The 12410-nt window shown below is 51.4% G+C and overlaps 1 protein-coding gene across 14 annotated transcripts in view; it reads right to left on the bottom strand.

Moving 5' to 3' along the window:
* PTPRT (protein tyrosine phosphatase receptor type T) overlaps positions 1–12410 on the bottom strand; it is a 935828-nt gene that overhangs the window by 36165 nt on the left and 887253 nt on the right. For 8 of the 14 annotated variants that reach the window (XM_070420943.1, XM_070420937.1, XM_070420932.1 and 5 more), the window contains 5 exons: positions 8423–8459; positions 6829–6926; positions 4588–4647; positions 3824–3940; positions 15–169 (listed from right to left, as the gene is read on the bottom strand). In XM_070420943.1, the coding sequence (XP_070277044.1) occupies positions 15–169; positions 3824–3940; positions 4588–4647; positions 6829–6926; positions 8423–8459 (467 nt within the window). The remainder of the gene's footprint in view (positions 1–14; positions 170–3823; positions 3941–4587; positions 4648–6828; positions 6927–8422; positions 8460–12410) is intronic. The other 6 variants (XM_070420935.1, XM_070420938.1, XM_070420940.1 and 3 more) reach the window with 1 other exon arrangement.

Genomic DNA, 12410 nt, shown 5'->3' with positions numbered 1-12410 from the left:
GGACTTTCACTTACCTGCAGTGAACCACGATGGGCCCGGCTTCGGGGGGGTTGAGGAACTTGACTTGGCGGACAAAGCCCAGGAGGCCAGTGGCATAGCAGGGGACGCCGTGGTCGGGCCAGCTGGTGAAGTGGAAGAGGCGGAGCTCCCGGATCTCGTGGTAGCCTTTCTGAGGAGAGAATGGGCCTCTGTTCCTGCAGCTGCTGCCCCCATATACCCTAGCTAGCGCCACGGGGCACCACGGCTGCGGCACTGAGGAACCAGTCTCCTGCTGTTGGGGAGGCAAGGCCCTCAAAGGGTTAACAGGTGCCCCTGCACAGAGGGCCTGTGGTCTGCCACATCGGGGAGCTTGGGAAGTCAAGTGAAAGTGATTGCAGTACTGCAGGACTTGTCGGAGCCTTTAGTGTGCTAATATGCATCTGGCTCCCCAAGGGGGGGCGGGCATTGTGACACCCCAGAGTTGCCCAAGGACCTTCTTTTGACAAGTATTGCATGGAACTTGTATCCAGCAGAACAGATTCAGAGAAATGTAGGCCTTAAACACCAAGTTCAAATCATTTCCTGTGGAATACGAGGTCTTTCAGTGATTAGGTCTGGGGTCCTTCAGTTCCCAGTCCTGTCTATGACAGTTTCCGTGGCTTTAAAATAAATTAGCAGGCTTGTAATCAATTAGATTATTATTTAGAATGATAAGATATGGAACAAGTAAAAGTGGAGCTTCTCTGACCGATGGGTGTGTGGGGGGGTGGGGGACTGCGCTAGAGCTCCGCTTGGTTTCCCTTCTCCTCTCACCACCCCTCACACAGACACCTCCAGTCCAAGTGACGTCCCATGACTGTTCTATGGTCAGGCCATACCTCTGAGCCTTTGCTTATGCAGTGCCCCTACCTACTGTTTCCACTTAGCAGTCTCCTGCAGATATCTGGACAGCACTGAATAGGAAGCATGTTCAATTGTTCACTCTTCCAGTTAAAGAATATTCTCTGAGGGTTATCTGTGCCCAGCCACTAGGACGGTGGAAATAAAAGCCTCTGTCCCTGGAACAGCTCATGATCTAGTCAGGGAGGTAGACTCCCAAGTGGATAATTCTATTAAAGTACATAAAGGAGTGTCAGCTAACCCCTTCTGGGGAGAGGAGAAATCAGGGAAGGCTTTCTGGAGGAGGTGATGCCTGAACTGTATCTTGAAACATATTGATACTGAAAATAATGGCTAACATTTATTAATCATAGACTAGGTGCCTGCCACTCTCTGAACACTTCCATGTATTAATTCACTGAATTGTCATACCAATCCTCATACTGTTCTTTTTTTTTTTTATGGATGAAGAAATTGAGGCTAAACAAGGTTAAGTAACAGGCCCAAGGTCACACAACTAGTAAGTTGTGAAGTTGCAATCTGAACCCTGGCTGTTGGCTCCACAGTCTGAACTCCTAAGCATTGTGACACACTGATGCCTGTGTGTGACCCGGTGAAGAGATGGAGGGATTCCTAGGCAGAGAGGCAGCACAGGCAAAGCATGGGGACAGGACTTTGCACGATACATGCATAGAATCGAAAACAGCCCAGGGCAACTCCCGAGGAAAGTGGAAGACAGGCGAGGGCATACAGCAGGACTGAGGGTGGGAGGTGGGGCCGGTGCTGGATCTTGGAAGGCCTGGAATTCCGCTTGCAGGCCTTTAGACTTTGTCCCAGAGGCGCTGGGGAGCCCTAGGGAGGTTGCCCGGATGGTGGCACAGAAGAGGCATCAGACTTGCATTTTGGGAGGATCACGCCAGCTACTCTGTGGAGGCTGGATTTGACTGGGTGTGTTGGAGAGCTGTGTAGAGGGCACTGTTGATACCCACCCAGATCCCCTTTCCTGGGCCAGGGCACCCCCCGGCTACTCTGAGTGTGGGCTGCAGACAGCTCAGAGTAACCTACTTATTCAAAGAATTGCTCCCAACCCAAAAGGAGCCACCTCCCCTGGCTGGGGCTGAAACTCAGAGTGACCAATTGACTTTGCCGGTCTGCCCAGGACGGAGGGGTTTCCCAGGAAATGGCACTTCCAGTGCTAAATTCAGGAGGGTCCTGGGCAAACCAGGATGATGGGTTACCCTAATGGGGTACCAAAGGCCTCTTTCCCAAGGATGGGATCATCTCTGTGGGGCAGTTCATGCCCCTGAGCTCCAGGTGGGACCAGGCTGAGGCTGGGCTCCAGCTGAGACCAACACCCTCACTGGCTCCTTCCCTGCCCGCCCTCGCCTGCCTCCCTCCCTCCCCTTCTCAGCACACCATCAAGGGGACTCGAATCCTATCCTCTGCTCTGCTTCTTGGAAACTCAAACTGCAACACAGCAAGGCCAGAGGCAGGGAGCCCTGCTCGGAGGCTGCTGCAGAGCCCAGCGGGAGTGAACAGAGGCCTGAGTTAAGGCACCTCCGGAAGAGCTGAAGTGGGAGCAGAGAAAACAGCTTCAGGAACACTTGGAGTTTTTCTCTCCATCCTCTGAGGCCAGGGGTCAACTCTATGGCACAGTTTATGCTTCAGAGGCCCCTGTAAATCAGGCTAGACTTCCCCTCCTCTCTTCTGCTTCCCTTCCTCTCTTACAAGTTTCTCTCCAGAGTGGTCCCTAGATAAACCATGTGCATCCAAATCCTTGTCTCAGGCTCTGCTTCTAAGGAACCCGATCTAAGACCACATCGATGTACCTGTGGTCCTCCTTCCAGTGGGGGCGCTGCAGGGAGCAACCTGTATGTCCAGTACTCAGCTGTGCACACAGGACCTGTACCGTGCAAGGGCCAGCTTTGGTGCTCAGGAGGACTTGTCAAACCCCGACGGCACGGCTCTCAAGGCACTGACGTCCCCGGTGCTTCTGCATCGCCAGGCCTGTGGCCACTGGACCCTGAATGCTGCTGCTTTTAGAGAGTGCATTGGGGTGGAGTGGAGTGACAGTGAGCTTCCAGTCAGGGGCTCACGCGTGAATCCTGGTCCGGCCACCCTGCGGCTGGGCCACTTTGCACAACTGACTTAAACACTCTGCCTAATTTTTTTCATCTATAAAATGGAAGTAATCATCAGACCTACCTCAAGGGGTTGTTGGAGGATTACATGAGTTAATTTATGCAGAGCAGTTAGAAAAGCACCTGTTTAGTGAGTGCTCAATAAATGGTAGCTATCACTACAATAGTTATATAATAACAATGCTTCTATCATAATTAAATCATAAATAGGAATAATAATTTGCAATCCAATTCCTGTTCTCAAGCTCCTGCCACCCTGGCCTCCTTTCAGGGCCTAGACCAGCATTTCTCAATCCCAACGCTGTTGGCAATTGGGGCTGGGCTATCCTGTGCATTGCAGGATGTTCATCAGCATCTCTGGCCTCACCCCCTGGAGGCCAGTAGCTCCCCTCCTTCCTCTGTTTTGACAACTGAAAGTTGCCGAAGGTCCCCCGTGGGACAAAACCACCCTGAGTTGAGAACCACAGGCCTAGAACATGCCAGAAAAGTCCATCCCCCTCATTATTTGCTTAATAATGGCTCCTCCTCCAGGCAGCCCTCTCTGACCACCTCATCCTCCCGACTCCACTCGTGGCATGTTTCTTTCGTGGCTTTTATCACAACGTGCCATTATTACTTTTCTTAGTCTGTTGAATGCTGTCCATCCCTCTCGCTGGAGGTGGGATCCTCTGGAGCAGGAGCCACATCTAACTCAATCGCTCATCTGTCCCTGGGACCAAGCATGGGATGGGTGCAGAGTGGACCTCGGTCACTGTGTGTCCTGAATGAATAGACCAGCTGGCTTACCTAGTGGACAGGCTGCCCACAGCCACAGGGACGCTTACCTTCTGGACCGTGAAGGTGCGTATGACGTATTCTGCCAGGGGCTCTGTTTCAATCAGGGTGACTTTAATGTCGCCGTAGACCTCCGTGTCATCCGGCCAGTATCGCACACACTTCACCTGCGAGGAAGGACAGAGAGGAGGACAGGTGAGCAGGTGGCTGGGTGTGAGCAGCCGCCTCGCCTGGCTTTCCCGTTCAAATAAACCCAAGGGTGACTTTGGTGACATTTCGGTCGGAAGGGTCGGCTGGCCAAGGGTCGGCAACGTGCACGGGGCCAAGCTCACTCCCAGAGGAACTGGAGCCCTTAGGATTAATGGTAGTACCTTCATTTTCAAATCCATTATCAAATAGATCTAGGCAAGCTAGGCAGATGGAGATATCCCCGTGTTACAGATGAAATTAATACTCAAGTTTGGAGGTTTTGGTGGCTTGTCCTAGGTCACGTGGCCAGTTTTCTACCTTTGGCTGAATGGTCTGTCAGGCTGGGGCAGCTGATACCAGCAGAGCAGAGATGAGGATAAAAGGAGGGAAACAGTGAAGAGGGAAAGCAGAAGTGGTCGGAGAGAACATCACTCTTCAGAGCGGGTAACCAGGGGCTGCGAGGACAAGGCTCTCTGTTGGGGAAGGATGGAAGGTGCTGGGCTCAAAGGGAGGACGCTGCCACTGCTCTCTGCTACCAACAAGCCATTCCCACATGTGACTGAGTCACACTCCACAGGAGGAACAAGAGATCATGGTTTTCCCCTTAAAAGAACAAAAGCATTACCATTCCGGGGGACGCCGCACGGCCTAGAGTGGCATTTCCCACAGTGTGTTCCGCTGGGTGCTAATAGGTGTTAGGTAAAAAAACAAGAAAACAAAAACAAACAGAAAAGGTTTTGTGGTCAAATGAGTTTGGGAAATGCTGGATTAAACAAAGATAAACAGGCTGTTTTGCTACAGGACTACTCAGCTGGCTTAATGGACTAATGCAAATGTTTTCTTTTCTTTTCTTCTTCTTATGTTTGACTCTCCAAAAGGGGGCAAAGAGTATGGAGCATTTCCCAAACGTATTTAACCATGGAACCCTCTTCTCACTAAGCATCCTGCAGACTAGCATCCCATGGAACCCACTTAGGGAAACGCTGGTAGAGCGCAACCGGCTTTGGAGGCAAATGGATGCATTGCATGATGCTAACACTCAGTAGCTGTGCAGCTTCCAGAAAGGGCTGAGACCTCTCTGAGCCTCAGCTTCTGTCAATGATGATAGCTATACTGAGTGCGGACGATGTCTCACACTGCCCTCTGCAAACACTCTCCTGCATTATTGTAATTACTTATCACTATAACCATATAGATGTCATTATTCCCATATTACAGATGAGGAATCGGAAGCACAGGGAGGCTAAGAAAATTGCCCCAGGTGAACAGTTAGGAAGGGATGGAGCCAGGATGCAAAGCCAGGGCACCTGAATAATCGCCAGCAGAAGATCTGGTACCGCACTTGGCTCCTGGCAGGAGTTCCATTAGAGATGGCTCTACTGCCCCCTTCCCAAATCCAAATTAGCTTCACGATTCACCCTCCAGGGAACCTGTCTTCGATGTGGGATGCATTACAGAACAGGCTGGAATTTGCCTCTGGATTCTTAGTCCTGGAATGGCATTTGTCTGCAGTAGGCACAGCCTGGGCCTCAGTCCCTGGGGAGCAGTCCTGGGTGGGGGCACCATGAGCACTAGAGTGAGGGTGGAGTCGTAGACCCTGCCCTGGGTCTGGCAGGGTGACGTCAGGGTAGTTACTCCATCCCTTTCCTCATCTGTAAACTGGGGAATGGACTAGACAAGAGTGGGCTCAAGGATCCAGTCTCTCCTGGCTCTGAACTCCTAGGAAGACACGAGACGCCCACAGCCCTTTCCTGGGTTATGACTCACAGCCCAGATCTCCCTTCCCCGCTATCTCGGAGGCCGGGACCCTATGTAACAAAAACTTACCTGCCCCCTCTTTTGTCAGCCCTCTGAACTCTAGTGTGGGTGCACCCTGCCATGAACCCCGCAGCCCGCCCGCCCACACGCCACAGTTTACCAAGTAGGCAGCCGCCCGCTGGGCACAGCCTCCCGTTTCTAAGCCCTAGGAGTAGCTGAGGACCACACAGGGGAGGGTGAGAGAGAGCAGAGCGAGAAACCAAGGCCTGAACCCCAAAGAAGGTGGAGGTTGAGAGGTCAGGAAGCACAAGATCAAATGCTGCTGAGAGGTTGAATACAATGAGAAGAGAGAAGTGGCTGCTGGATCTGTCCCCATGAAGGATGTTGGTGATTGACAGCATCGCTGTGGATGGGATGGAGGAGGAGCTACGCTGGAGCGGGCAGAAGAGAGCGGAGTGCAGACACAGAGCCTGCGTGCCAGTCTTTAGAGTTTGGCAGAAAGGGGGGAACAAGAACATCATTCCTGTTCGCCTGTCTCACAGTGAAAGGGGGAAGGCACTCAGGAGGTTTGCATGCAAACACCTAGCAATTAGAGAATTACTTTCCAAGTGAAGGGGCCTTGAGAAAATTCTTGAACAGAATCTGTGATTCAATGCCCTGTGGTCGCCTTGGAAGGGCAAGAATCACTTCCTCCTTCGCATTAGGCTGAGCCAAAGAGTCGGCCGATATTCTACCGTTTGGGGTCAACAAAAACAGTCATTTTTTCTGGTTCAACCTGACAATAGAGGGGAAGAATGAGATGGTTGTAGACACAAGTAGATACAAGCTTTGTGATGTGAAGATGGCAGCGTTCACGTCTGATGCCTTACATTTCCTCAAACTCTATGAGATGACGTTGTCCTCGGAGAGCGAGGGTGGAGAGAGGAATGAGGGGTCTGAAGGAAAAGGACATTCTTAGGGTGTGAAACAGAAGTGAGGATTTCTCCCTCCTAGGAGGCTGGGAGGTGAGATTTGGCACAGGAGGCACCTGGCACACCGCACGAACAGACACGTGCTCAGGTGTGCACCGCCAGCACCCTCTAGCCGGGTCACTGCAGGAGGGGCTTACCCTGCCCACTTCCACGAGGTTCGTGACCATGACGATGCTGGCCGAGTTCTCCTGCCAGATCATTCTCCAGAAGTCCTTTACAGTCTCCTGCATCGGACCTGCCAACAGAGAAGGTGACAACAGGGTCAAAGGTCACAAGTGTCAGGAAGCAGCCAAGAGGCCGACCCTTCTGGCTGCTCAGCCCTGACTCCACATGGGTGAGTGACAGTGAGGCCAGAGAATCCTCGCAGGGGCACCCAAGTAACTGGGACTGGGGCCTGAGGCGTGAGAGGTCAGAGCATGGATAAGAAACCCACATCCCAAGCAGGCAAGGTCTGTAGCTGCCCCTGGGAGTGCTACCAGCTTCTCTCCTCCTCCCTCACTCATCCTCCTGCTCAGCCCCTTTCCACCAGCCCCTGACCCTGACCCTGACCCATCGCCTTATCTGGACTATACTATGGGTTAATCATAGAGCTCAGTGGAGTTTTCCTAAAAATTGGGCTCCAGACCTCAATGAGACAGAAGGACACTGGGGTAGAGGGGCGGTGCCGGGAGCCAGACGCTGAGAGTGCAAAGAGAAGATGCCGACTGTGAGTGTTGGTCTGAAGCTCAGACAGAAGGGGGAAGTAGACAAGGAGTGAGAGACCGGAGGGAGAATCCAAAGCCATTTCCTTGGAAAATCCTCCTTCAACATTCTGGGCTTTCATTGTTTTTAAAATTATAAGACCAATATATGTATTTGATATAAAAATTTGAGTGATGATTTTATACACACACACTAGAGGCCCAATGAACAAAGTTCATGCACTGGTAGGGTCCCTAGTGGCTGCTGGCTGCCGACTGGGTACTCCCTCTCTTCCCCCGGCCTGCCCCTCTTCCTGGTTGAACTCCTGGATGACCTCCCCGGTTGAGGGGACAATTTGCATACTATGCTTTTATTATAGGAGATATATATATATATTTATATATTAACAAACATCATATCTATAATTTCTATTGTATGGATTTTCCCAAGCCCTTAATAATTCTTACCAAGCAGGATATTTCTCATAGCTGCATAATTTTTCATAATAGGGAACTATCACACCTTAACCAATCTACCAACCATCAGGCACTTAAGACTTTTCCCTTGTTTCCTGTTCTGGATAACACCATGAAGAGTATCTTCATATACAAGTCACTGTCCACATATGCAGCACCCACAGGATTTCCTCTCAGAGGGTCTGAGAGGTACGATGGGTTGTCAGCCTTCTGATCACACTGCCAGGTTGCTCTCTAGCCAGCTGGCTGCTCCCTTCTTCTGGGCTCACCCCCACCAAGGAGACAAGGCACCATCGGGTCCGCTTCTGGGTGGTGGATATCAGGGGCACCCCCTGAGCCTGATGCTTGAGGTCCGTCCTGCCTGACCACGTCCTGGTGCCACCTCCTTCCTCTCACTCAGGTCCCTCCCACGGTAGCTGAACTTGTCACCTCCTTCCTCCCCAACCAAACATTAGAACCTCCAGACCTCCGGAGGCTCTCCAGCCTGACCCTGTGCAACTTCTTCGCTGGCAGAAGCTCATTTCTTTTCTCCGTAAAGGGCGAAGGCCCTTTAGAGGGAAAGGAGGGCACTTACCTTGAGTCGCAATGTAGTGCCGAGGTCGATGGTAGCCCTGGGTAACAGAGAAAAGCACAGTGAAGGGCCTCCCGCCAAGCTTGCAAACAGCAATAATTATCCTTTCCAAGACACGCTTCCTCATAGGCAAAATGGGAATAGCATTAGCCATTTCCCAGAGAAGTGGCAGAGATGAAATGAGATAATGCATACAAAGTGCTTAGTAAATCACCAAATGTTCGCTATCACTATATGACTATAGCTGGGAGGTGCCCATACAGGCTTGCCTTGGAGACAGTGGACAGGGAGCAACATTAGGTGGGCATCTCTTATGCCCATGCACCCAGAAAGAGGTGGAAAAGAAATTTTGGGATTTCTGTGGGACATCAACCACCAAAAAGTTTTTCCTGGGCCATGATTATGTGCAGAACCCTGCACGAGGCCCTGTAGGGCCCCTGAGAGAAGAAAATAATTGCATTCGTGGCTCCTTGCATTAGAGACAATTAGAAAAACAACACTGGAACAGATGCTACACTGCCTCCCTGTGCAACATGGCTGGGCTTGGAATCGAAGTCCTGTTTATTGGGAGGACCCCGCGTACGTGTGACCCAGAGGCTGACAAAGCCACTTTCTGATCCCAAGATTTCCCTGAATGTTACAGAGGGGTCCCCTAGGCCCTGTGGGGCTCCGGTGGGGGTGACTCTGCTGCCCCATAATCCTGATAGTTGGAGAAGAGGTTGAAGATGACTTTCTCTTTTGCCTGGACATGGCATACATGGAGGATCCCCTCTCTATTACAGAAAAAAGGTGAATCATATTGGGTAAAAGTTCAAGTCTCGGAGGCAGATCTGCATTTAGCACATAGCACTGAATGTAATTAGCATTTATTGACTGAATAAATGAGTTAGTGAATGAATAAATGTAAGAAAACACACATATGAATCATGGAGTCTGCTGGTGGAGAGGCTATTGGAAAGTGGTCCTGAAAACCACTTTCCCTTACGGATAACCATCTCAGGAGAGGATGAGTCCTACAGTTTGATGAACACCTATTTCTGTCTTAAGCTGTGGTGGTCAGACTTTCTGTCCTGCTGAGGAGGAGGAGCTGCCTCAAGACCGCCTTCTTCAGGACTGAGCCAGACTTGGCATCTGTGTGGCTTATGGTGAAATAGACATGGCATCTTTGAGGTTCTAGATCTGCTTTCTGATTCAAAGACTAGTTTCTGAGTCCTCCACATTTCTCTACCTGTCTTCTACCTGCTCCATAAATATTTACCTAGGGCCTTCTAATCGCTGGTAATGCTTGGGTTGACCGTCAGTACAACCCAAGGCCAATGTCATGACCAGAACTGTGGGATTGACCACCAGTAATCACAGCCCCTTCCTAAGTCTGTGTTCGAGTGGGACTATCTTCTTAGCGAGGCAGTCAGCTTCTTGAGGACAAACACTGCCTCCTAAGTGAAAAAAAGAACCCGTAGAGCCCAGTACAGCGTGAAACTCAGAGCAATGCCCAATAAACAAGCTACTGAGAGGACAGCGAGGAGGTAGCCTAGCATTGTGATTATGTGCACAGACCCTGGACCTAACTGCCTGGGTTTGAATCCTGGCTGTGTCCCTTCCACGCTGTGTGGTCTGGGGCAAGTTACTTAGCCTCCTTGGGCCTCAGCTGATTTTTTGCTGTTCAATGGGGATAATAGTATTTACATTATAGTGCTGCTGTTAGGATGCAATGACTTAATAGACAACAGTTCCTCTGTGCCAGGCACTATTCTAAGATTTAACATAGAGGTCTTTGTTACTGTTGTTATTTTATGGCTTATGTGCAAACACTTATCGAGTGTCTATCACAACTAAAAGTCAGTGTTGGCCCCTAGGGAGGCCCTGAGCTGGTAAGCCCTCCTCCCCTCCCCTCTGTTCTGCTCTGCCTATTAATGCAGGAACTGGGCTTGTCTTGGGACATGAGAGGTAGGAAGGCAGGTGACAGGTACAAAGAGCTATCTGTCCCTCCAAGTCAAGGTGGACAGAGTTTCCTAGGATCACAGGGAGAACTAGACTCTAGGAGTGTTCTTGAGTAGGTTTGGGAATGAAAAATAGTACCTGAGAGTGTGGAAAGATGTGGTTTCTCAGTCTACCCTCTTTTTACTTCTTATAGTCCTCATCCTCCCTGACCTGGGCCATGGCACCAGCCTCTTGCTGGCCTCCCTGCCTCCAGTCTGGCCCCACAGCCCATTTGCTTCCCGCCAGAGTGAATTCCCAATGCACATCTGATTAGATTACTTCCCACAGAAAAGTTGCAGTGGCTCCCACTGCCTGCACAGTAATGTCCAAATGCCTTCGCCTGGGACTAGTCATCCGTCTCCATCCTCGTCCCCAGCCTCATTTCCTCTTGCCCCTCTCTGTCCCCTTCCATAGTCCCACGTGCCTGTGTCCCAGCTTCCCACACTGCACTTCAAATGAGCCCTCCCGCCTCCTGAGAGGCCCTGCAGGGCTCTGTATGTGCCCAGTTACCACACTCCCAACATGCACTGCGTTACGCTTTCTGTGCTTTTCCCCCTCTGGGCCATGGTCACCAGAGCCGGGTGCAGTTTTCAGCCAGGGCTGGTTGGTGGCATACAGGCATGAATGTGTCTCTGAGGTGAGGCTGGGTCATTCTACTGAATGCACCAGCCAGAAGACAAAAGACCCCGTGGAGGAAACTGACTTGGAAGACCCTGATGCGCTGGAAAGTCGATGGGATACATTCTGAGCAAGAAATTCACGTTTTCACTGTGGAGTTAGGTGACTTGGGTTCCCTAGTTTGTTCACTCATTTGTCCTCTCGGTCATTCGATATTCAGTCAACAGGTGTTAACTGAGCACCTACTACCATGGACAAGGCCCTGGAAATACAAAAGTGAGCCAGATGGAGGCGGGCTCTGCTTCTGAGCAGGTTATCGGCAACAAACTGGGGTAGGGAAGGAGTGGGGCTTGTGGAATTCCCATGGGGAACTGACTCAGCCGAGAAGGCAGGGAAGTGTCGTCTGAGGCGGCCTCGTAAGCCCAGCTTGGGCATCTCAGCATCACTGCTATTCCCGTTTCATCCCCGTAGCCATACTCCCAGTTTTCCTGCCACTGCCCCTGGACTCACTGGCTGTCTTGCTCTTCTTCAGAAATAATCACGTTTCTATCTGGAGGCCTTAGCAATGGCCATGCCCTGTGCCTGCTGTGTCTGTCCCCAAATAGCTGAGCACTTGCTCTCTCCCTCACCCAGGCTTCTGCTGGCTGCCCGTCACCTCCTCAGAGAAGCCTTCCCTGCCCATCCTGTCAGCTTCTTTCTGCTGTCTCTACTTTCCTTTTTTCAGAGCACGTATAACTACACGGCACAATGTTCTGTGTTTATTGAAATGCCTATTGTCTGTTTCTTCCGTGGAATGAGAGCGTCAATGGGCAGGGCTGTGTCCCCGGCTTTGCTCACGGCTGTGCCAGCCCAGAGAGCCTGCCTGGGCCACCAGCCTTGATAAATGCACAGTGAGTGCGTGCCTTCCCATGCTGTGTGTGAGCAGAGAGATGCTGCCTGACCTCCAAGAACCCATACGGTCCCCAGAGAGAAAACATTCTAACCATGAGCGACACTCCAGCAGTGCTGATGAAAGGAAATGAACTGCTCCACGGGGGCTCCTCCGGGGACCTGCCGAGAGCTGGACAGAGACTTCCTAGCCTTAAAAGAATTTGGAGTTCATTGAAGCCCCACCTAGAAAGCACGCAGACTGCCTGCCAACCAGCACCGGGCCGGCCTGCATCTGTCTGTGAGCAACGGGAAAGAGGTTTGCATCCAAAACACATTCATCTCACTCTGCACTCGTGCATCTGTTACTGCTGGGGACCCAGATACGATATTCACTTCCAGGCGGGTAATTTATAACAGATTCAAGTGGCCAGCACATTCTCAGGTATGCAAACATCGCGGCCAGCGGGATGGTTCCGGCTGCAGCAGAACCCTGGCCTCCGGAGGCACAGACAGGACCGGCCCA

The sequence above is a fragment of the Myotis yumanensis genome, unplaced genomic scaffold (assembly GCF_028538775.1).
Source record: "Myotis yumanensis isolate MYYU_CA2020_CCGP unplaced genomic scaffold, mMyoYum1.0.hap1 SCAF_7, whole genome shotgun sequence".
NCBI classification, from domain to species: domain Eukaryota; kingdom Metazoa; phylum Chordata; class Mammalia; order Chiroptera; family Vespertilionidae; genus Myotis; species Myotis yumanensis.
Note: the sequence above shows the minus strand (reverse complement) of the source record. Positions and strands in the feature narration are given on the sequence as shown.